The 25,446-nt window shown below is 39.5% G+C and overlaps 2 protein-coding genes across 3 annotated transcripts in view; one reads left to right on the top strand and one right to left on the bottom strand.

Moving 5' to 3' along the window:
* The first annotated feature begins 885 nt into the window (after positions 1-885).
* On the top strand, positions 886-4,304 carry LOC133875678 (pathogen-related protein). The gene is made up of 4 exons (XM_062313880.1): positions 886-1,085; positions 1,182-1,314; positions 2,192-2,490; positions 4,016-4,304. Exons 1-4 carry the CDS (start codon positions 933-935, stop codon positions 4,139-4,141), a joined length of 711 nt encoding a protein of 236 aa, XP_062169864.1. The 5' UTR covers positions 886-932; the 3' UTR covers positions 4,142-4,304.
* Positions 4,305-4,472: 168 nt separating this feature from the next.
* The window catches only part of LOC133875677 (anaphase-promoting complex subunit 6), a 31,139-nt gene continuing 10,165 nt past the window's right edge, over positions 4,473-25,446 (bottom strand). Inside the window, exons 12-16 of one of the 2 annotated variants that reach the window (XM_062313878.1) lie at positions 16,248-16,330; positions 9,602-9,715; positions 7,116-7,215; positions 5,262-5,297; positions 4,473-4,803 (exon numbers count right to left, since the gene is read on the bottom strand). In XM_062313878.1, coding sequence (XP_062169862.1) covers positions 4,681-4,803; positions 5,262-5,297; positions 7,116-7,215; positions 9,602-9,715; positions 16,248-16,330 — 456 coding nt within the window. In that variant the 3' untranslated portion in view covers positions 4,473-4,680. The remainder of the gene's footprint in view (positions 4,804-5,261; positions 5,298-7,115; positions 7,216-9,601; positions 9,716-16,247; positions 16,331-25,446) is intronic. The other variant, XM_062313879.1, reaches the window with a different exon arrangement.

Here is a 25,446-nt window from a genome sequence, read left to right as displayed (position 1 = left end):
AAAAAAAATAAATAAATAAATAACACAAACGGATCAATATCATTTATGATATTATCACTACTCAATAACCATAATCTCTCAATTACAATACTTCGCTTAATATTATGAATTAAGCTTAAAAAACGGACTTAGAAACGATTTTGCATTGTATGATTGCTTAATTAGCGAAGTAACGATTAAGGATCCGTTTGGGTTTGCGATTTAAAATAATGATTTTAAAATGTGCGATTTGAAAAAAAAAAAAAAAAAAAAAAAAAAAAAAAAAAAAATTAAAAAACGCAGTTAAGTGTTTAGCAAAATTCTAGTTTAGTCTTTAAAATCGCAAATTAACCTTTAAAATTTTGCGTTTTTAGAAAAGCACCATCTAATTACTTGCGATTTGAAAAACCAAATTTTCTGCGTTTTCAAATCGCAATTTTTAAAAATACATTTCCCAAACGATTTATATTCTGCGGTCTACGAAATCGCAATCCCAAACTCACCCTAAAGTTTGGGTAAGAGGGTTTAGATGATTTTTATTGAACTTCCAAAGCTCAAGGCAATTGTTCAGTTAATGAACTTCCACTCATATACCTTTGGGAATGACTCTTATAGAACACAGTTAAAAGTCAGGATTTTTAATGGGTAGGATTAAAGTTTGGGTGAGTGGATTTTCGACCTTTTGAGTGACTGCACCAAACGATTTGCAAATAAGAGGTCCTGGTGCTTCTGTATTGCAAATAAAAGATTTCAAAATTGAGAGTTTCTTGTGTGCCTTATCGAGTCAACTGGCCAAGCTAGTCTTATAAGGACATGCTTTTAATGGGGGACTGCGGAGGGACCACACTAATAAATTTTGGACTTAACATGCCGCCACCTTCTTCTATAAAAAAACCTCTTCAACTTCCTTGATTGTTACAAAGAGATCGATCAAATCTGCTAATAAAATTGAGATGGCAAGCGTAGAAGCTGCAGCAGCTAAAATGGTGGGAGATAAGTACAGGTCTTTCTTATATGATGAGGGAGAGAAGAGTACTGAGTGGAGGCATGGCGGCCCTCCTTCATATGATGATATCAACAAGCTATTTGAAGAAGGCAGGACTAAGGTGGATGATGGCCTTCAATCTTAATTCCTTCTCATTTTTCTCCCTCCATTAATTAATTAATAGCTTATATTTAATTACTTGTTACTTGCTTTGCAGGAATGGCCAAAAGGGTCACTGGAAGAAACAGTACAGAATGCTATCAAGTCATGGGAGATGGAGCTCTCACACAAGACCCGCTTGAAGGACTTCAAGACCATAAACCCTGACAAGTTCAAGCTCTTCGTTAATGGTAATTAATTAAAACATCCACCACGACCTCTTCTAATCCTTTATCTATTTCATCAAGTTTTAATATTAAAAAGATGTATAAATTTTCCATATATAGATGAGGAAACAACGCACCCTCCATGTGGTGCAAACTTCTTGTGCAAGCTAGTTCGACCATATCATCTTGTGACAAAAGTATGCATGCATAAGTTATGTTAGAAGTTAGAATAGTTTTCGGATGGTTGGACCGGCGAAGAACTTCTTGTAAAATAGAAAAGGCTCGTGCTGGGTGTTACTTCCCTCTTGGAGCCAACCACATGGGCGAAACCCACGATTCAACGCCCCCGATTCTGAGTGGCCATGAGTGAGGGGCTGGGAATTAGTCTGGGAATGTTCATGGACCTTTACACACGAAAAGCTACCACTGTGTGTGAGCCAATTGATCTGTGGTATCATCCAATCCGCAAAAATGAGTACACTGGGATACCCTGATAATAAAAAAAAAAAAAAAAAGGTAGTCACTAGAGTCTGTCGATCACTTAATGGACTAAGGACAATCTGATGATTAAATTAGTCTTATATATGAAAGAGAGAAACCGAATGAAGAGTTTTAGAGAGAGAGAGATTACACGTCTTGCTTTTTGGGGAGAGTGTCCCTTTTATAACGAGACTTAGATACTTGGGCCCTATATATGCTGAGTGGACCGGGTATTTAGGTTGTAGGCCCAGCAAGGCTGCCAGGCCCAACAAGTTATATATATGCCATATCTTTCACATGTTATCTCAATTCGGATTTCTATGGTTTTAAGTTAATCATGCACCTTTCTTTTCTGCATGTGTGCATGCCACCGGCCGTGACTGACATTAAAGTCGTAATATATGAATTGCATGTGGTACAGGAAGAGAGGGGTTGCTCGGGGAAGAAACTCTTAGGATTGGGAGCTACAATGCCTTGCTGAAGAGCTCTCTGCCAAAGGAGTTCCAGTACTACAAAGCAGAAGAAGAGACCTTTGAATCGTCTCACGAAGCTTTCCGATCGGCTTTCCCTCGTGGGTTTGCATGGGAAGTGCTTGGCGTTTATACTGGACCTCCTGAAATTGTTTTCAAGTTCAGGCACTGGGGTTTCTTTGAGGGACCCTTTAATGGACATGCTCCCACTGGAGAGATGGCTCAATTTTTTGGATTGGCCACTCTCAAGGTAATATATATTCACATGCATCACATGCATATATTGGCCAAACGAAAAATAAGGAAAAAGATATTCATAAACCCTCGGTGCTTTTTCGAATTTTATGTTTTACATTTAAGCTTTCAATTTGGTCAATTTAATATTTGAGTTTACAAAAATTTTAAATCTAAGACCTTTACTCATTTTTTTTTCTCTCAAATAATAACAAAATATATAGCATGAAAAAAGACAATTATACACTTCTTTTAAAAATTAAAAAAGATGTGGCCATCGTGGGGCTGAGACTACCCCAGCTCATGACTTTTAAAAATAAAAAAAATTAATGTTCCGTTTGTTTCGACGTAAAATAGTTTCCGTCGTAAAATATTTTCGACGAAATCAATTTCAAAAGAAATTGTTTTCTCGAAAATATTTTTCGGCGTTTGGTTCGCACGAAAAAATTACGAAAAATGAAAATGCATCTGTCGCCGGAATCCGGCGAGCATGTTTGGCCGGATCCTGCTAAAATTGCCGGATTCCAGCAGGATACCTCCGGGCCCCGTCAGTTCCGGCCGGATCTCGGCAGGACCAGTGGCCAGATCCGGTAGGATCAGTAGCCGGATCCTGTCATATCCGGTCATATCCGACCGGATTCCGGCCATTTTGGCCAGATCCGGCCGGATCAGTGTCCGGATCCGGTCAGATCAAGCCGGATTCCGGCCGGTTTCTGTCCATGGCCGGATTCCGGCCAAATTCCGCCGGCATTCGGCGCAGTTGCCGGATGTCACCGGATTCCGGCGGCCGGCGGTATTCCGGCATCCGGCAGGATTCCGATGCCGGCATTATTCCAGTGACTTGATGATACTGGATTCTAGTGCTGCCTATTTTTGAACGACCGACTATTGTCGGATTCGACCAGTCAAATATCAAACGTGCGTGTAAAGACGAAAAATATAATTTTGGAAAACGATTTACGGTTTTTAAAACCGTAAATCGTTTTCCAAAAATTAAAGAAGGTTTTACGGTCAAACTGAAAATGGTTTTCGTTGACCGTTATTTTCGCCCCTACCAAACACCGTAAAATACCGAAATCATTTTGTGAAAATCATTTTACGCCGAAACAAATGGAATAGGAAAATACAAAATAGCAACTCCAATTTAAATATAGTCGCTTTGTCCGTTTCATTGCACTTCCATTACTTTTCCAAGCAATTTTTTTTTTTTTTTAAGTGAAAAAGGGGGTTTTAAATATATCATTTGCCCCTTGATCCGTGGAGCACCACAAGATATGAAACGATTTGGTAGAGCAAAAGTTAGTGTCTATTAGAAAAGCTTTTTTTTTTTGTTAATCAACTCCAACTACCAAGTTAACATTTTTCTCTATGATTCTACGGTTTCTACCTGCAAATAAGTCAACTATTTTATAAAAACAAGAAAATCGAATATTGTAAAAACACGCCTACTTTCTTAATGAATTAAGTTATATCATAATAACTTTGTGGCTTGCAAGTCTTAAACTAAAATCATGCTGCTCCATATGTACCCCCCTTGGTAGGTTGATGAGTCTCTGAGGGCAGAAGAGGTGGAGGTCTACTACGATCCAGCGGAGCTATTTGGAGGCCTTCTAAAGGGACCACCAATCTCAGGCGCTACTCATGGCTGCCCACTCTCCAAACAATAATTAGTTTAAAAGGATATTGTTCCTTTTACCCAAGTAATTACTCCATAATCTCCCTAATTCTCTTCTTTTTCAGGGTTTTGTACTCGGACAAGCTTATCTTTTATGCTTTCCATATGTATGTATTTATGAATGATTGAATGTAGTGATAATATCATTATGCTTCTATTTACCAAAGGAGGGGCAGGTGTTAAAAACTTGCGTCCATTCTTCCATGATCCAAACAGAGGCTAAATAATATTCAGTAAGAACCAGAGTTACTGTCAGATTAATGGAGACAAACTAAGCAATCAATTAGTCAAATCGTGCCCAAGGCTAGCAGCTGCAAAGAAGCTTTCTTCAACAATGATATGTTACGGGCCTCGATTGATAAATAAACCAAGATGACGGTCGGAATACACGCTGCCTAATCTTTGATACAAATATATCACATTGAAAATTGCAATAGTAATAGTAATAATAATAATAATAAAACCTATTTCGGGCATTATGGTATTAATTACACATTCATTCCACCAAAAGTAGAAAGAATAATATTAGCATCAAAGAAAAACCTCACTTTGTTGAAATTCAATTCTGGGGTCTACACCACGGCGGCATTCTTCTTCAAGAGCTTTAATTAACATGTCAGTGCAGAACTGATCATCGGGTTTCAGCCATAGAGCCTGAATTGGTAGCAAGAACAGAGGGAACAAATTCAAACCAAACAAAAAGTTAATAATAGGCAGACTTTCTGATTCAATCTTTCTTTCATGAAAAGATTATTGTGATATCAAGTAAGTCACCATTTTAGTGAATTTTCTAAAACATTTTGACAGAATTTTAAGGTAGTTATAACCATGATCATCATCCTTGTAGCCATCTTAAATAATTGTATCAGATGACTTCTCATTTTTCTGGCAATGACAAAATCCAATTCTTTATTTCCATTTGTAAGGTGGCTGTCAACTTTTCTTATGAGCCCAGTGAAAACCATAAGCATCAAAATAAACACAATGTAAATCAAAACAATGCTAACAAATTTCAAGGGATGCCCAAGTGCACCCTTAGTAAGTAGTGTGGATAAAAGGAGTTTGATATGCCTTAAATGAAAGTGCACTAAACTAAATCATTCATTACGCACCTTGTGATAGTATGCGATTGCTGCAGTAAAGTTGTCCTGCACATGTGAAAAAGGGAGAGAAACAGAAACATCAACATGAGAATTGCCATTATAATTTTCAGGGTTGAGAAGGCACACATACTTGAAATATTTCCAAGCAAGAAAACGTGAATTTAATCATTGCATATTAAATTCTAAGTTATCAACATCTCCCATGAATGCCTGGCATGTAAATTATTGTCTAGATATTCATACCCATTTCCAAGACAAAAGGAAACAACAACAACAAAAGTAGATAAAGATAAGGTCAAAAGAGTACCAGAGAAATTATGTCTTTTACCAGATAAAAATATTTCAAAAATTCAAGTTTCTGTAGGTACTGCTTACTTATTAAGTTGCAAGAATCATTATAGCATACACAAGTTTACAAGAAATAGGGAACACAATGTCTGCAAACCATTCTTTTGAAAATCAGCTTGTTCAACAGAATGCATCACAGGAGTCAATCGTTCAGCTTTTATTTTCTTTTGAAAGATCAGTCTCAAAATCACAGTTTAACTGACTTTATAACAAATTAGCTCCTTGGCAAGGGCTAGTGTATGTTGATAGAAATTCCATCATGGAAAACTAAAATATAAGGTTTAGAGTATTCAATATACGAGAAAAGCATTTCCATCATAACTGTTTTATATACTTCTCCCATGTACAAGAATTGCTTGTCAACAAATTTGCTCATATCTAGGTCGAGGATAAATACTAATTTATCAGGTTGCTTGTGTTGAAACAGTAACACAAGCAACCTGATAAATTAGTATTTATCGCAAAAATTTAAAAGAATGCTGAATTTAATCACTTAACTATTATTAACACTCACTTACGTATTGGGCCTAGACACTCCCTCAATAAGTGTGGCCCAACACGTAAAATATTTAACTCTAATGTGAAGTCAAGATTCAAGTTCAAAAAACTTGCTTTGATACCACAATAAATTAACATTTTTCCCAAAAGCCTAAGTTGATGAAAAATGGTAAATTTTAATCACTTAACCATTATTTAACACAGCCAAGCAAGAGTTATTAAGTACATTCAAGCTTAGTTTACACTGAAAAAATGGAAATCCTAGTTCAAAATATGAAACAAGTTTGCACCAAGAGAATCAGTTAAGGGATCAATAGTTTTCCTTCAATAAAGGCCCATCTAGGATCTCTTTGAATTATTAAAATCCCTTCAAGGCAGGGTCACTTCGTATATCCACTCATGTCAAGTAAACTTCGGATTCGTGTAAAACGCCATCTCCACACAGATCAGGTAATACTCCGACTTCGCCGGCGGGCTGGCCCCAAAAAATTGTTTGCACCAAAGGGGATTCAAATCTTAGACCTCATAGGACTACCACAAAGACCAATGCCCTTACCACTTGAGCCAGCCCCTTTCGGGGGTTTTTTTTTTTTTTTTTGGCCATAACAATCAATTTTGCTTTCCTATCAAGTACCATATTTTGAAGATCATGATCAACCATATAATGTAATCCAACGTAAGAGTACTCGAAGCTCTAAAAATTTGTTCAAAATTGTTTTACCTACATGCTCAAAATCATTGCAACTCAACGTAGAAACTCAAAAATACATAACACGTACGCAAGCATGTGGGCACGCACACCAACACAATAATCTCATAGCAGTTTAACAAGTAGTTGCTCCCCTAAACTGTGCACAAACACAGGCTCCACAACTACTGATCAATCTACTAAGCACTTACTTCTAGAGGTAAGCATTAAAAGACATTCTAAAAAGGCAAGAAGTCGGGTATTTGTTCTCATTAAAGTTATGATGATAATTAAGAAAAAATAAAAGAGCATAGGAAAATTTTTGATACCTGCAAATGATAAGTGTATGCAAGACCTGCATAAGTGCTCGCACTTCTTGTTGTTAATGTGAGTGCTTTTTCATAATGTGAAATTGCTTCACAGTACATCCTGAGACATAGTACGTATCTATGATTAGTGCGAGCAAAATAATATTGGCCCCTATTTCTATAACTCACATCACAAAAAGAAGACTTTTTGCCCCCTTAATGAGGCATGAAACCTAAGATCAGTGGGAGGACAAGGATGCAGCATAGAGGATGTGAACTTCACCAGGATACATAAAATTAGGTTTGTATTCGAACTAAGTCGAGTATTGAATGTTCAAACTCATTTAATTTTACTTCAAACATGAGTTGAGCTCGAGCTTATCACTGAGATAAATATTCTATTCAAGATTGGCTCATTTATTTTTCGAAAGAATTCAAAATTGTTTACAAGCTGCTCAATTAACTTATTTATTTTTTATATAAAGTAAATATCATGATTGTCTATATTTTTGTAAATCCATACACTAATCATTAGTTAATTAATTATTGTTAAAATTTTATCATTTGAGTTAATTAAATAAATTAACTTGAATCCTAAATAATCCAATCTCAATTTTTTATATGTATGTTTTATAATAGGTACATAAATTTATTATGCACATATAAACAAGTGCACAAACACACATATCTATACATACTCACAAACATACTCTTGTACATACAAATCTCTAAAACAAAACTCATAGCAGCAATAATTCAAGTTATATCTATCATATTAGGAAGAGAATTCCCTTTTACTTGAGAAGTTCTTATTACAAAATTAAAATGATACTAAAAAGTTTTGTAAAAATAAAGTTATAAGAGTTTATCCAAGTCGAGCGGAATTTATACGAGTATATCTCATTTAATATTCAAACATATTATTGTGTTCATGAGTTTATCTCATTTATTATTCAAACCAAGACCAAATCGAGTTTAACACAAACGAGTTCACGAGCGGCGGGGCCCATCTTACAACCCTACATAAAATTCAATGTAACAAAAACACAAAAGCTATTGCCACTAGAGAAAATACCATGATTTGCCAGGAAACCCCCTCTACTAGTTAAAATCCTCTGTAAGTAAAAATTTTCCAGTGATCTCCAAGTTATTTACACTACAAAACCTATTTACAGACCAGTTGGATTGCTTGACACTTTAAGAGGCAGACCTTTTCCAGCCTAAACCTAGACTCCCATATCAACATACCAACCAGAAAAAGAAAAAAAAAATAAAGAAAATAAAAGACAACCTTGTTCAAAGACAACCCAGCTGCTGTGCAACGACATTACTGCTAACCACCTGACCACTGCCACCTTGGAAACAGAACACTATAACAGGACTATCACCATCTAAGACCCTGCCTCAAATTGCCATTGCTGGCTTTGCAACTAGTGCATCAGCAACTCTCACTGCAGCCACCCCTCTAACTCACCAAGCAAAATAACAATTTACAAAACCACATGAGCACCTGCCACCACAATGACCACTCTTATGTGCAAAACCAACAACACATCAAGCATCTTCATCTCATGCCCCATTCAAAATGAACAACATGAGCTAGCATAAGCACTAAACAGCACAAAATATTAAATTTTGTTTTTAAATGGAAATTTAAAAAGAGATAATCCTTTTTTATTATATAATGTAACTAAGGATCATGAATACTTTAAGCATATTTTAGTTCCTTCCATAAGTTCAAGGTAATATATTGCTGACACTGTTCAAAACGCTATCCTAAGTTACATCAGCAATATGTGCAATGCAAAAAAGATACACCTTTGTTAACATAATAAATGTTTTTGATATGAAATGACATGATTACTAATGAAAAGGTAAAAATATAACAATATTCCTAAAATATCCTTTACTTTATATTAGAAGTGACAGCCGTCAACAAGAATATTGTCTACTTATTTTTTCGGAAAAAGGTGAGTATAAAATACAAGAAAATGAAGTACAAACCTCCATTTATAGAAAATGAATATATATTTTGGGATGTCCCAAAAGAGAAAATAAACATGAATATTAGGACAGAGGGAGTAGTTAACTTACAGTTCTAGATATAATTACAATGCCACTCATTGCTCAAAAAGCAAAAGGAACTCGACATTTCAATCCAATAGGAAAAAAGTTCCTCTATAGAAGTAAGCCTACAAGTGCTCACTACTTTTCTCTTGCTGTCCAAAAATCTGGGTCTATAACAAGTAGCAGTAGCAACAAAAAAAAAGTGAAAGAGAAATAAAATGCTTTTGTTTCTTATTCACAAAAACTTCACTAAACATGCCAATAAAAAATATTTGACCCAAAAAAACTAAAATTACATAAGCATTTCAAATGGTCCCCAATATTTTCATTTTAAAACCCAAGTAAATTTTTCAAAGTTAGCCTCAGGTTCCAAAAAGATGATAAATAAAAGAAAACTTCAGGAAGTAAAAAAGCCCTAAGAATCCATTTCAATGACATACTTTAACTTTCGGTATGCATGGGCAAGATTAACCACGGTCGGCTCCCATAATTCACTTAAAGGGGATGGAATGTGAGCCAAAGTCTCCTCGAACCACCACACAGCTTTATTATACCTGATCAAAATACAAAACTATGGTCGTCAAAATCAGCCAAAAATGTATGAATAACAAGATGTACAGGTTAAGAGGGGGATATATGATCCATTCTCCAGAAGCATTCATCTGTTAAGCTCAAATTTGCTGGATCAGGCTTAATCAATGAATATTCAGAAGTTGCTTCAAAGATAAAAGTACTAGAATATTTAAGATTAGTACTGGAGCTAATAAAGCATCAATTTATTGATAGTTTTGACGCTTGAACAGATTGGAAGAACTTTTTATATATTTTTTATTTCAGGATTAAGAGGTGACCTACATTGTGGTTTTGGTTTGCATCAGTGCCAATCGCCTTCTAAAGTAGGAACTAGGTTACATGTACTAAGTGGAAGACTGTTTCATTATCATGGCGTCTTTATTTGATGTCCTTGTGTGGTGTTATTTAGAGGAGTTTAAATTGTGCATCTGTATGGTGCTTGACCTTATCTATTAATAGCAAAGACTCTCATGTTCAGGCTTCATATTCTGGTAGTCCTCTTTGGTGTAGTTCTCGTAGATCTATTCTTCTTCCAATATATTTCCTTCAATTTCTCAATGAAAGAACACGAGAGTGAAGTGCCCCGTGTACAGGAAGATATCCTCAAACTAAGAAGATGAGAGTTATTATTAAGGATACTACCTAGGAAATCAACTTCTATTCAAACTCTAGTGTTAAGCTAGATAAGATTCAGTTATATTAGAATTCAAATTCTATGATAAATAGATAAGAGATAAGATAGCTAAGAATTCTAATCCTATTATATAGGAATGAGATACAGTCATGTATTGTAATTCAAACTCTCTTGTATCCTCCTATATACATCAATGAAAACTCAATAGATGAGTACGGTTTCAAGAGCTAAAATATTCTTGTTCTATCATGGTATCAGAGCCCTCTCACCGACCAACGTCGTGATCCATGGCCGATTCTGACGCTGAGTCCTCTGCTTCGGCAACCTCCAATGCTTCCCAGCCTCCCCCGCCACCTCCGCCACCTACCCAACCCACAGTTGTCTTCACCGTCCCAAATATGAACCACAACCTTAGCATTAAACTCTCCAAAGGCAATTTCAATGCCTGGAAAACTCAAATTCTCGCCTATATCAAGGGCCAAGATGCCTATGGCTTTCTTGATGGCTCCTCGTTACCTCCTGCACAAACTATTCCCAATCCCAACTCCACTGCCGGTGCTCCTGCCACCATAGTCAACCCTGACTTCCTTGCCTGGACTCAGCGTGATCAGATGATCCTGAGCATCCTAATTTCTACACTGTCCGAGCCATACGTCGTCCATGCTGTTGGATGCGTCTCGTCTGCTGCTCTCTGGAACACGCTTCTCACCATGTTTGCTTCTCAAGCTCGTGCGCGTGTCATGCAGATTTATTTTCAACTCGCCACTGTCAAGAAGGGCTCCAACTCAATCACTGAGTACTTTCAGACTATCAAGACATTAAGCGACACTCTAGCCGCTGCCGGTCAGCCTCTCAATGATTTTGAGAGCGTCTCTTTTCTTCTCAAGGGTCTCGGGTCAGAATATGATCCCTTTGTGACGTCTGTCACAACCCGAGTCGATCCCCTGTCCATTGATGAACTCTACGGTCATCTTCTCGCCCATGAAATGCGACTGGATCAGCAACTTCCAGCTGTTGATAATCTTTCCCCTGCTGCAAACTTCTCCACCCGTGGTTCCTCTTCTCGGGGACGTGGTTTTCGCGGACGTGGTAGTCGTCCTTACAACAGAGGCCGTGGGTCTTCCTCCAGTAACCGCGGACGCGGTTCCTACTTCTCTCAGGATGCGGCTTCTTCCTCCCGGCCTTCCTGTCAGATCTGTGGCAAACCTGGTCACTCTGCTATTCGCTGCTACCATCGACAGGATATGTCCTACTCTGAACAGTCTCAGCCCCCACAACAGCAACTCTCTCCACAGGCCTACTATACATCTCCGGCTCTACCAGCTGAGGAATCTTGGTACCCGGACACTGGGGCTACTCATCATATGACAAATACGCTGCAGAACCTCAATATCTCTCATGAGGACTATCATGGACAGGATCAAATCCGTGTGGGTGATGGATCAGGTTTGCCTATCTCTCATATTGGTTCAGCTTCTTTATCTCTTTCTCGTCGTACTTTTGTTCTAAATCAACTCCTTCGGGTTCCCTCCATCTGTAAAAATCTTCTTTCGGTTAGACAATTTGCACTTGATAATTCTGTCTTTTTTGAATTTCATTCATCTTTCTTTGTCATTAAGGACTCTCAAACCGGGATCATCCTCCATCAAGGGCGCACTAAAGATGGTCTCTATCACCTTCTTCCCTCATCGAGTTCTCCACCAATAAATCAAGCACTTGTTGGTGCTCGTACATCATCTACTTCTTGGCACAAGCGCTTAGGTCACCCAGCATTTCGAACAGTCCACCGTGTTCTTTCTCAGTTTCAGCTTCCGGTTCATTCCAATAAGGCAGTCACACCTTGCAAGATCTGCCCACAAGCTAAGGGTCATCAATTGCCGTTTTCTTCTTCTACTTCCAGCATTTGTAAACCTTTAGAATTAGTTTATTCAGATGTATGGGGACCTTCCCCAACTCTTTCAATTAATGGAAATCGCTTTTATGTGTCCTTTATTGATGCTTATAGTCGTTACACTTGGGTTTATCCAATTCAAGCTAAATCTGATGTTATGCCAACCTTTCTTCAATTTCAAGCCATGGCTGAACGTTTACTCAATTCCAAAATAATAAGCGTTCAATCTGACTGGGGTGGTGAATATCGCACACTTCACTCTTATTTTCAAACTCATGGCATAACTCATCGTATCTCTTGTCCTCATACACACCAACAACAAGGATGTGTCGAAAGAAAACATAGGCACCTCATTGACACTACTCTAGCTCTCTTGGCTGAAAGTCATCTCCCTCAAAAATTTTGGGATGAGGCTTGTCTCACTTCCTGTTACCTTATCAATCGCTTGCCAACACCTTTGTTACACAATAAATCACCTTTTGAGACACTGTTTAAACAAATTCCAGATTATAAGTTTCTTAAGGTGTTCGGCTGTGCTTGCTTTCCCAACTTAAGACCCTATAATTCTCATAAGTTTTCCCCCCGATCCAAAGAATGTCTCTTTCTTGGGTACAGTCCGCATCACAAAGGCTATAAATGCCTCCACCTTGAGTCTGGTCGGGTATACATCTCCCGCGATGTCATCTTCCATGAAGATCAATTTCCTTTTGCTGCTGTCCCTACTGTTTCTCCTTCCCCTTCTCCAGTTCTGGCACCGGTTCTACCTCCTTTACTTCCAACACCTCCTATCACATCTCAGCTACATATTCCAGCAGTTGTCTCCTCTTCTAATTCTCCCTCCAGTTCTCCTTCTCCTACCTCTGCTGAGATTAGTCAACCTAATTCCATCTCCCACACAGCTAGTCCTCCTGTTCGGGTACATCCCATGCGTACAAGGTCAATGAATAACATTTTTCAGCAGAGGCAACTTACAGATGTCACCATCCGATACCCTGTTCCACAGGGTTTAGTGGCAGAAACACATTCAGCCCTTGTTGAACCCACTTGCTTCTCCAATGCAGTCAAAGTTCCGGAATGGAGACAGGCTATGCAGGTTGAATTTAATGCCCTTCTTCAAAACCAGACCTGGTCTCTTGTTGCTAAGCAGCCTTCTCAGAATCTTGTAGGCTGTAAGTGGGTATTCAAGCTTAAGCGGAAAGCTGATGGGTCTATTGAACGTCATAAAGCACGTCTAGTTGCTAAGGGGTTTCATCAACAGGCCGGTGTTGATTTTGGAGAGACCTATAGTCCTGTTGTCAAGCCTACAACCATTCGGACAGTTATTTCTATTGCCTTTTCAGCAGGCTGGTCCATCAAGCAGATTGATATTCAGAATGCATTCTTGCATGGTTTTCTATCCGAGGATGTATACATGGTACAACCACCTGGTTTTATTCATCCCAGCTTTCCTAATCATGTGTGCAAGCTTCAAAAGGCGATTTATGGCTTAAAACAAGCTCCCCGAGCTTGGTTTTCTCGTCTCAGCAATAAGTTACTTCAGATTGGTTTTGTGGGTTCTAAGGCTGACACCTCTCTATTCATTTATCGCACCAAGACAGTAACTATTTTTCTTTTAATTTATGTCGATGACATAATCATTACAGCCTCAGATCCAGGTGCAATTACAGAACTTTTGAAGCTTCTAAGTGTTGATTTTGCAGTAAAAGAATTGGGTGATCTTCACTATTTTTTAGGTGTTGAAGTCAATAGAGTGGAAGCGGGTCTTCTTCTCTCACAGAAACGATATATTTTGGATCTCTTGAAGAAAACAAATATGCATGAAGCCAAGCCTATATCTTCTCCTATGGCGTCTTCTTCAACTCTCTCTGCTTTCACTGGTGATCCAATGGAAGATCCAACCCTATACCGGAGTACTGTAGGGTCATTACAGTATCTCTCTCTCACAAGACCAGATTTAGGGTTTGCAGTAAATAGAGTGTGCCAGTTTATGCACCGCCCACTTCAACCTCATTGGCAAGCTGTGAAACGAATTCTTCGGTACTTGAAACACACAATTTCTCATGGACTTCTTATTAGCCGTACTTCTTCTCTTCAGTTGCAAGCATACTCGGATGCTGACTGGGCTGGATGTCCCGATGATCGCCGCTCCACGGGTGCATATTGTGTGTTTCTTGGTTCTAACTTGGTGTCTTGGAGCTCCCGCAAACAACCTACAGTCTCTAGGTCCTCAACAGAAGCAGAGTATAAAGCCGTTGCAAACACTACTGCCGAACTCCTATGGATTCGTGCTTTACTTCAAGAACTTGGAATCAGTTTACGTTCTCCACCTACTCTATGGTGTGATAATATTGGGGCTACATACATGTCGGTTAATCCGGTTTTTCATGCTCGTACAAAGCATGTGGAGATCGATTTTCACTTTGTTCGTGATCGGGTAGCTGATAAATCCTTGGAAATCCGGTTCATTCCTAGTTCGGATCAACTTGCGGATGTACTTACTAAACCTCTAGTCTCCCAACGTTTTCAACACCTATGTCACAAGCTCAACGTGCGATCTTCCCCGTTGATCTTGCGGGAGGGTATTAAGGATACTACCTAGGAAATCAACTTCTATTCAAACTCTAGTGTTAAGCTAGATAAGATTCAGTTATATTAGAATTCAAATTCTATGATAAATAGATAAGAGATAAGATAGCTAAGAATTCTAATCCTATTATATAGGAATGAGATACAGTCATGTATTGTAATTCAAACTCTCTTGTATCCTCCTATTTACATCAATGAAAACTCAATAGATGAGTACGGTTTCAAGAGCTAAAATATTCTTGTTCTATCAGTTATGATAAGCAATCACAAGCAAAATACAATTTGAATGTGCATAAATAGTCACAAGAAATTTTTGATAAGCAATTTTATTTTCATTAATTAAGCGCAAAGAAGCGTAACCCTACTACACAAGAAGTATACAAGAAAACCCCTAATCTAAAGAAAAATAAGAACAAAAAATAAAAAAATCTGCCAAACTAGAAACAAGCAAACTATGATGGGCAGATATCCAAGTATATAAAGTGATGATCACAATCTTCCGTAACTCTGTCACCGAAATTTCTAAATCTTCAAAGCTCCGAGCATTCCTCTCACCAAAGACATCGCATTAAACACAAGAGTCAGCCTCCAAACTTCCATAACTATACCACGTCCAATATCCTCCTCAACAAACCAACAAATCAATCATCTATCTAGGCATAACCCACTCTACACCATACAGATTAAGAATGGAACTCCATAATTCTCTTGTTACTTCACAATGAATCAGTAAATAATCAATAGGCTCCCCACTCTTCTTACACATGTAACACCACTCAACCACCACAAAATTCCTCTTTCTCGAATTATCGAGCGTCAATATTTTCCCTAATGCTGTTATTCACACAAAAAACGCCACCCACGAAGGAACTTTGACTCTCCATATACTCTTCCATGGAAAAGAGGATCCATTCTAGCTAGTTAACACTTAATAAAACGACTTCACTTCAAACTTGCTCCTTTTGGAAGGACTCCATCCTATTCTATCCTCCTCTCCTTGTCTTAGTTGGAAAGAATACAACCTCTCAAAGAAAGATACTACCACCTCCTCCCAATCCTGAAATGATCTAGTAAAAATTACATTCCATTGAATAATCCTTTCTCGAATTTCACAAGATTCTACAATCCACTTCTCACGTAACCAAATTTCACCAAAGCTAAAACTTAAATGGCAAGATTATACATCATGTCTTTTAAATTTAATGAAGAGTAGAAATTTCACAAGTACAAATTGTTTCATTCAGGTGACCAAGTTTAGTTACCAGTCCAACTTCCAAAATTTTCAAATTTACCATCTTCTCTATTAAACATGAGGAATATAGACTTTAATGAAAATATACACTTCACAAGAATATTATGCAACGAAATCGAGGACATATTCATGAGGGGCAAACATCCTTACTCTTTCATATTATAAGCGACAACACCAAGTTCGTTATATACAAGAGGATCTGAGGGGCATATCGTCTTGGCTTGCGCAAGAAACTGAAGAGAAATAGATCTATCAATAATAAAACAATAAACATGAAGAGATGTGGATAGAGAAACCACCAATGCTGCTTAAAAAAAATAAGAAAAGCAATAGAGTGAGATGGTCAAAATACTAGATCCAAGGAACTAATATGGCTAGTTTATGTTCCTGAACAATCCACTGATGTCTTTGCTTTATAACCAGATTGTAGGTTTCAGTATTCCGGATTGATTTAATCAAGAAGGATATAAATCTTTTCACTTCCAAGCAAGTTAAAAACACATCAACTTCACACACTTCTAATCCTACAAATGCAATTTTTTCTGATGAATAAATAAATGAAGTAACAAATCCTACACATGCAATAGACCCAAAAGACGGTTATCATTCAGGATTATGAGACTGAAAGTATTCTCAAATATAAGGGAGAATGGCGCCATGGATTTTTTTTTTTTTTTTTTTATAAGTATATTTCAAAAAGCGCAGAAGGGCGCAACCCATAGTACACAGGATGTATACATGATACCCCTAATTCAAAGAGAAAACAGAGCACATATCTAGAAAATCAAAATAAGAACACTCGGACATAGATTGTATCTTCACTCTCCACATAAACAAGGTTTGTATCACCAACTTTTTCAGGTTAATCAAACCAGTCTCACAATCTTCAAAGATAACTCCCCACACCACACATCATGCCAAAATAAGACTTTTGAACCATCCCCTCATAACTCACATGGCGCCGTGGATGTTAACCAGAAATGTACTTAGAGGAGGTTTATTCAGGACATTCCAGTTGTTAGGAATATGAAACTTGGGTATTTTTGCAATTGGATATCTATTTTTTTGATAAGTAATAAAACTTTTATTAAAACAAAGCATAAGGCCCTCTAAGTACACATGGACCACCAAACCAACCCAAAAAAATAAAAAAGAAACCCACAAATCCACTAGACCCTAAAACCTCAAGACCCACAAAAGGCACACAACACTACGTCATTTGAGCCTTGCCATTCCAACACCTAGAGGGTGCGCTTGTATCGCCGTAGTTAATGAAGCTTTTCAAGTTCAACAGCTCCCTCCTACCTTTGATCTTTTGGCGCGCTATCATTTTTTCCCGATGAAACTCCTCTTCAATGGCATCCAGGATTGCCAATGACGGATCCTCGCCATGAACATCATCCATCGCCCAATCCAAGGGCATGTTAGGATGTAAAATACCCAAAGGGAAAGGGGATTCTCCATCCTCCCCATTCCAAATCTTTTTACCATGATCCCACACTACGATCTCACCATCCAGCAATTGGAAATCCTAATGATCAAGATTGTCTAAATTCTATCATAGAAATCAGTTGTTTATGGGATCTGTTAACTCATATCCTTGTTGGATATTTTTTTTTTTTTTTTGATAAGTAAGAAGAACTTTATTAAAGAAAGCGTAAGGCGCCCCTAAGTACACATGAAGTATACACAGGAACAACCAAAGCTAACCCAAAAAAAAACCCGCAACACCAAGGCCCTAGAACACAAAAGAACCAAAACAAGCTAAAAAAGAACCCAACTAAGAACAGAACTACCCACTACCCTTCAAGGCACAACAAACCTACAACATGTGTGCCTTGCCTTTCCTACGCCTAGAGGGATAGTTCGCATCACCATAGTTAATGGAACTATGCAAATTTAGAAGCTCCCTTTTCCCTTGTTGGATATTAGAATCTAGAAGTAGTCAACCAAGAAAAAATTATTTTAAAGCATTTGCAATTTTCTTGCAAATTTCAGTTTTCTAAAATTGTCTATGTTTTCGTTCAAATCAGCTGGGAGTTTTATCTCAGGTTGCAAACCAGTCAAAAGGATTTTTTTAATATATATATATATATATATAAACTTCTGTATTATATAAAGAGACACTACCGTATAATGAATTTTGCAGAGATAGGGATGTTAAGATGGATTTCTGGCAAACTAGGAAAGTTAATATAAGATGGGGCTGTCACTAATTGAAGATAAAATGAATGGGGATCGTTTATGATGGTCTTGGCATGTGCAACACAGGCCTATAAATGCAGCAGTCCAAAAAAGTGATATGTTGGAACAAAATGGCCAAAAGGCAGGCCAAAAAATGACTTGGATAGAAATTTTAAGAAAAGACTTGATTGCTAGATCGGTAACTAAGGACATGGCCCTAGATAGGACCAGGCTATGTGAAAGGATCAACATAACCAATCCAACCTAGTTAGTATTAAGGCTTAGTTGAGGTGAGTTATATGTTTGAAAAGAGATAAATAAAATATTATAAATAACAATCTATCTTCTTTTGGTTACTTTCATTTTTATAAAGGTTCTTAAACTATTTGCAAAAGTCTTCTAGTAACTCTTTTCCAGAGGTGTCGTCTAAATATAGCTTTAAAAACTATATTGTTATATTCAAGAAAGTAAATATTGCTTTTTATTTGTGTTTTAATATAAGCAGTTGAATCCTACAAGCAGACAACCAGAAGGCAAAGGATCTCTAATTCAAGAAAAATCCTTTCTTGTATATTCTTCTAAAAGGGTCATTGTTTAGTGTAATGATAAATGTTTTGGGCTGTAAATCGTAACTCCATAAGGTCGATACTTCAGAATGGCCACTTCATTCAAAAAGTAATCAAAGTAAAGGCCACTTCATACAAAAGTATTCATGCAGCAGTCCCCAGTTTGGTGGGATGAACATTTGGTAATGGACCTCTTAACCTTATGCATACGAAGTCCTTCAAGACCACATCAATGGAGTGAAATATTTGTCTTCTTTGCCGTATGGGTTTCATATCTTTCTTTTTCTAGAATATGAAGTTTTTAATACAAGAATTGGAACATGTATAATAGAAACCACCTGTGTACTTAGGGGCGCCTTATGCTTTTTTTAAATATATTTTTATTACTTATAAAAAAAACATTTATAATAGAAACTTGGTTCAAGTGAACACAGGAAGTCTGATTAAAAAAAAAATCTCAAGTCATATAGTTCACACCAAATTTTGTATCATCAACACCCAATAACCTTTACTATTTCATAAACCATGACTGCTTTTCTATCAAAATCAATAAACAAAAAATCACAAACAAATGATTCAATTTTAGCTTCTGAAATCTAAGCATGATATAGTTAACATCACACTTTTATTTTATTAGGATAGATTTTATATAACTCTACAGATCTTACTATGGGTATCTGACGTTGCAATAAATAATTCAATGGCTCTTGGAGAACTCAATACTGTGTGACACATTCGACTCTATATTGGTACTTTGTAAAGAAGTTTACCAAAATCATTTTGGAAAAGAAGTATAATTAGCCGGATGCTCTGAATTGGCTGAGGTTCAGGAGGATACTCGGGGTCTTGAAGGAGCTGGAAGTAGGAAGGAATTGAGTATTGCTGAAGAGGGGGCAGGAGCGTTGACTGTAGCAGAGGAGGTGGGAGGAGCTGCTGATTTGGGTACACTGCCTCCTCTTTATTCATATTCTCCAACATCAAGGGGTTTTTCGGGGTATTCTGACTGGGTCATTCAGTGTGCAAATGAAATTTATCCCATTGTGGGAATTTCATTTGAAGGTCATAAGCTACAATTGTTGGCACTCTTAACATTTCTTGAGGGGGAACGACGTTCAGAAGCGCTGGGTGAGCGTTATAGTATTGCGGAGAAAGGCAAGAAGGAGGTCAAGAATCTGAAGAGTGCAGTCAATTACGATGCTAGAGGCGCTTCTTCCAGCCGCAGGAATAGGAAGGCAAGGGGGGACCCAGTTGTGTTATGAAGCCAAGAATCTGTTAAGGATACAACCCTAGTCGCCGAACCCTCTACAGAAACCCTAGCCGCTACTACAGCTCACAAACAAACCCTAGAGCCGTTAGGAAGATTTCCTAAATTAGACAACCAATTATCTCCTCCATATCTCTCATTAACTCCACCTTAGCCAACGGCTATATTGCCTATGAGGACATGATACTTATTCCTTATTTAAACCCTTGTAATTATAGAATAGAATAACTACTGTATAATATGCCATATATACATGGCAGCCTGTAACTCTATATATACTGCATCAATATCAATAAACATCATTCAGCGCCTAAAGCTTTTACCCTAATTCAGTATTTAGTTTACATGGTATCAGAGCTGTAGTAGCGGCTAGGGTTTCTGTAGAGGGTTCGGCGACTAGGGTTGTATCCTTAACACCCCCCCGCAAACTGATGGGAGGAACGACCGAATATCTCAATCAAGCCAAGTCGTGGGCTGATGAACTTTCCGCTGTCGGTAAACCCGTCGACGATGATGATCTTATTTCCTACATTATTAACGGTATCAACCCTACTTTTAACCCTTTTGTTACTGCCTTCTCCCTACGTTTCTCCCATCCTCCATTCTCCCCTCGACACAATCCTCCCTTTTCTCCCAGATATCAACCCCCTCCTCCTCCACCTCGTCCTACTACTGAGAATCCTATTCCCGTATCCTCTTCCTCTCCACGCCAATACTCCCCCTGCCAGATATGTGGAAGAACAAGCCACCGTGCGTTGGACTGCTACCATCGCATGGATTATGCATACCAAGGGCGCCATCCCCCAATGCAGCTCGCTGCCATGACAGCACAAGCCAATGAAGAATTTGTCACTCAAGACTGGCTAGCCGACTCTGGAGCCAACACGCACGTCACTGCAAAATCCTCCAATCTCACCAATGCTCAGCCCTTTGATGGATCCGACACTGTTGGTGTAGGAAATGGCGCAGGTTTGCATATTCAAAACATTGGTTCTTCCTTAGTTAATTCCCCTACATCTACTTCTCACAATTTTCTCCTTAAAAATATCTTACACTGCCCTACTGCTTCAGCCAACTTACTATCTATTAATAAATTTTGCAAAGATAATAAATGCTGGTTTGCTCTTACTGATGTTGACTTTACTGTGAAGGACAACTTGACAGGAACAATTCTACTCCACGGTCCCAGTGAAAATGGGCTCTACCCCATTCCTTTGAATCATCACTCCTCCAATAAATGCAGTGGGTTCACTGCCTTCCTTGGTGTCAAAACCAATGACATGGTTTGGCACCAACGGTTGGGCCATCCCTCTACTTCAGTTTTTCAGTATCTCCTTCGTCATCATCATCTTCCTCTCCTTGGTCCAGTCAGTACCCCCTCAGTGTGCGAGTCCTGCCAACTTGGCAAGTCCAAGCAGTTACCTTATTCAGCAGCCACCAGGGGGTCTACTCAGCCTTTAGAAGTCATTCACTCGGATGTTTGGACCTCCCCAGTTCCTTCTTTGAGTGGATGCAAGTTTTACGTCATTTTTGTTGATGAATTCAGTCGTTTTTCATGGTTGTACCCCTTACTTAATAAAAGTGATGTTCTTACTTGTTTTATCAAATTCAAATTGCTTGTTGAAAATTTATTTGACACCAAAATTAAATATTTTCAATCCGATAATGGTGGAGAATACACCTCCACTGCCTTCAAACAATTTCTAAGTAACAATGGCATTTTTCATCACCTCACATGCCCCCACACATCTCAACAGAATGGCGTTGCTGAGAGAAAGCACCGCCACATCGTCGAAACTGGTTTAACTCTCCTTGCCCAGTCCGGTCTCCCTGCCAAGTACTGGGTCGATTCTTTCCTCACTTCAGTCTTCCTTATTAACAGACTACCCACCACAGTCCTTCAAAACCAGTCTCCCTTCTCCACTCTTTTCAAGAAGGAACCCGATTACACACTTCTCCGAAGCTTTGGATGCCTATGTTATCCACTCCTTCGCCCGTATGCCTCCCACAAACTTACTTATCGAAGCAAACCTTGCATCTTCCTTGGCTATGGAGCCAACCAACGCGGCTACCGTTGCCTTGAACCCCAATCCCAAAAAGTATACCTCTCCCGCAATGTTGTGTTCGATGAATCAAAATTCCCCTCTAAGAGTTCAACTCTCCCATCCGGTTCCTGCACAATCACTACACCTCCAGCAACTCCGATCCTCTTTCAACCTGCCCAACTATCCACCCACCTGCCCTCAACTCCTTCCTCACAACCACCCATTTCCCCCTCCACTCATTCCCCAACTCTTGACTCCACTCCATCATCCCCCATCTCTCCCCCTATCCCTCCTTCCCTACCCGCCCCTCCCAACCCTCTCTCCCCTATTCAACCCGGCCCTGTCTCCATTCCCTCTCCTAACCCTGCTCCCCTTCTCGTTCCAAGTAACCGCCCAGTCACTCGTTCCCTTACTGGCTCCTCCAAACCCAGATCATTCCCTGGCTTCACCTCCTTCCTCAGCAGACACCCCTTCGTTACACTCACATCTGTCATTCTTCCACCCGCACCATCTTCATATAAGCAGGCAGCCTCTAAACCCGAATGGGTTACTGCTATGACTACTGAATTTCAAGCTCTCTTACACAATGACACTTGGTCCTTATGTCCTCGTCCTTTGCACCAAAATGTTGTTCGCAACAAATGGGTGTTTAAAATTAAACAGAATCCGGACGGCACTGTCGAACGCTACAAAGCTCGCCTCGTCGCCAAAGGCTTTGACCAACTTTGCGGTATTGATTATCATGACACCTTCAGTCCCGTCATTAAACCCGCCACCATTCGTCTACTCTTAGTCTTAGCCATTACCTTCAACTGGACCCTCAAACAGCTCGATGTCTCCAACGCCTTCCTCCATGGATTACTTGATGAAGATGTGTACATGGAGCAACCACAAGGTTTTGTGGACCCTGCCTTCCCCCATCATGTGTGCAAATTGCGCAAGGCTTTATATGGCCTTAAACAGGCTCCTCGGGCCTGGTTTACCCGTCTCTCTCAAACTTTACTCGATCTTGGTTTCTCTAGCTCACAAGTCGATCCTTCCCTATTTTTATATCACTCTAACAGTTCTCACATTTTCCTTTTAGTGTATGTGGATGATATTATTATTACAGGTAACAATCCGGTCACCATTCAGTCCATCATCACCAAGCTCAAAGCTGCCTTTGCTATCAAAGATCTCGGCTCCCTCTCCTACTTCCTTGGAATCCAGACTACCCGCGACTCCTCTGGGTTACACCTACGGCAATCCAAATACATCCAGGACGTTCTCATCCGTGCCAGCATGCTTGACTCCAAGCCTTATCGCACCCCCTGCACATCCGGCTCCAAAATGTCCAAGTTTGATGGAGACGCCCTTCCCAATCCTTCTGAATATCGCCAAATCGTTGGAGCTCTCCAATATGCCACCCTCACTCGTCCAGACATCGCCTACTCTGTCAACCAACTGTGCCAGCATATGCACAGCCCCACATCCACTCACTGGACTGCAGCTAAAAGGGTGCTTCGGTATCTCAAAGGCACCATTGATTTCGGCCTTCACTACACCCCAGGCCCCCTCCACCTAACCGGATTTTGTGACTCTGACTGGGCTGGTAACCCTGACGACCGCCGCTCCACCACTGGCTTTGGCATCTTCCTCGGCTCCAACCTCATCTCATGGTCCGCCAAAAAGCAACACATCGTCTCCCGATCCAGCACAGAGGCCGAATACCGTGCAATGGCCCTTGCCACCTCAGACCTTTACTGGCTCCGTATGCTATTCCGAGAACTGCAGGTTTCACTTCCGTCTCCACCAACTCTTTGGTGTGACAATTCCGGAGCACTATCCTTAGCCTCCAATCCGGTTTCCCACGCCCGCACCAAACATATTGAAGTTGACATCCATTTCATACGGGAAAAAGTAACCAACCGAGACATCCAACTTCGATACATCCCCACACTCGATCAAGTAGCTGACATCTTCACCAAAGGCCTCAATGCTGATCGGTTCTGCTGCTTGCGTACCAAACTTCCGGTCGTTCCTCCCATCAGTTTGCGGGGGGGTGTTAAGGATACAACCCTAGTCGCCGAACCCTCTACAGAAACCCTAGCCGCTACTACAGCTCACAAACAAACCCTAGAGCCGTTAGGAAGATTTCCTAAATTAGACAACCAATTATCTCCTCCATATCTCTCATTAACTCCACCTTAGCCAACGGCTATATTGCCTATGAGGACATGATACTTATTCCTTATTTAAACCCTTGTAATTATAGAATAGAATAACTACTGTATAATATGCCATATATACATGGCAGCCTGTAACTCTATATATACTGCATCAATATCAATAAACATCATTCAGCGCCTAAAGCTTTTACCCTAATTCAGTATTTAGTTTACAGAATCCTTTCTTGGAATGTGAGGGGGCTGAACAAGAGGAGAAAACGACTAAGGATTAGTAACTTGCTCAGAGATTGGAAGGCGGATGTTATCTGTTTTCAAGAAACTAAGCTTAAAAGTCTCTCTCGTAGTGTTTTGCGCAGCTTATGGAGATGCAACCATTTTGACTGGTGTTCTTTAGACTCCAGTGGGGCCTCTGGGGGCATTCTCATTATGTGGGACACAAGGGTGGTGGAGATGGTCGAGAAGTGTGTGGGGGAGTTCACTCTCGCAGTCTCCTTCAAGAACGTTGCGGATAATTTTGTCTGGGCCTTTGCAGGGGTTTATGGCTCGAATTCTGGGTTCGATCGAAGACGTCTTTGGGATGAGTTGGCTGGTTTGTGTAGTTGGTGGAGTCTGCCGTGGTGTATAGGGGGAGACTTCAATGTTACACGCTTTCCGAGTGAAAGATCTGGTGATGTTCGTCTTTGCTCAGCTATGATTGAGTTTTCGGATTTTATTGCTGACCAAAGCCTCTTAGATCTCCCCCTAGCTGGAGGCTCCTCTACTTGGTCGATTGCTCAAGATCCTCCCATGTGGTCAAGGATTGACCGCTTTCTAGTGTCACATGATTGGGAAGCCCGGTTTCCTTTGGTTTCGCAAAAGAGGCTTTCTCGCCCTATTTCGGACCATTTTCCGATACTCCTGGATTGCGGCGATGTTTCTAGAGGGAGAAGGCCTTTTAAGTTTGAAAACATGTGGCTCAAGGAAGAAGGGTTCATGGGTTTGGTAAAACAGTGGTGGGATTCTTACTCGTTCCAAGGTTCATCTAGCTTTGTTCTAGTGTGTAAGCTGAAGGCTTTGAAGCAGGATTTGAAGAAATGGAACGATGAGGTGTTTGGCAACATAGAGCAAAACAAGAGGAAGCTG

Source organism: Alnus glutinosa, chromosome 8 (genome assembly GCF_958979055.1).
Source record: "Alnus glutinosa chromosome 8, dhAlnGlut1.1, whole genome shotgun sequence".
Classification (NCBI taxonomy): domain Eukaryota; kingdom Viridiplantae; phylum Streptophyta; class Magnoliopsida; order Fagales; family Betulaceae; genus Alnus; species Alnus glutinosa.
This window is presented reverse-complemented; position numbering and strand designations above follow the sequence as displayed.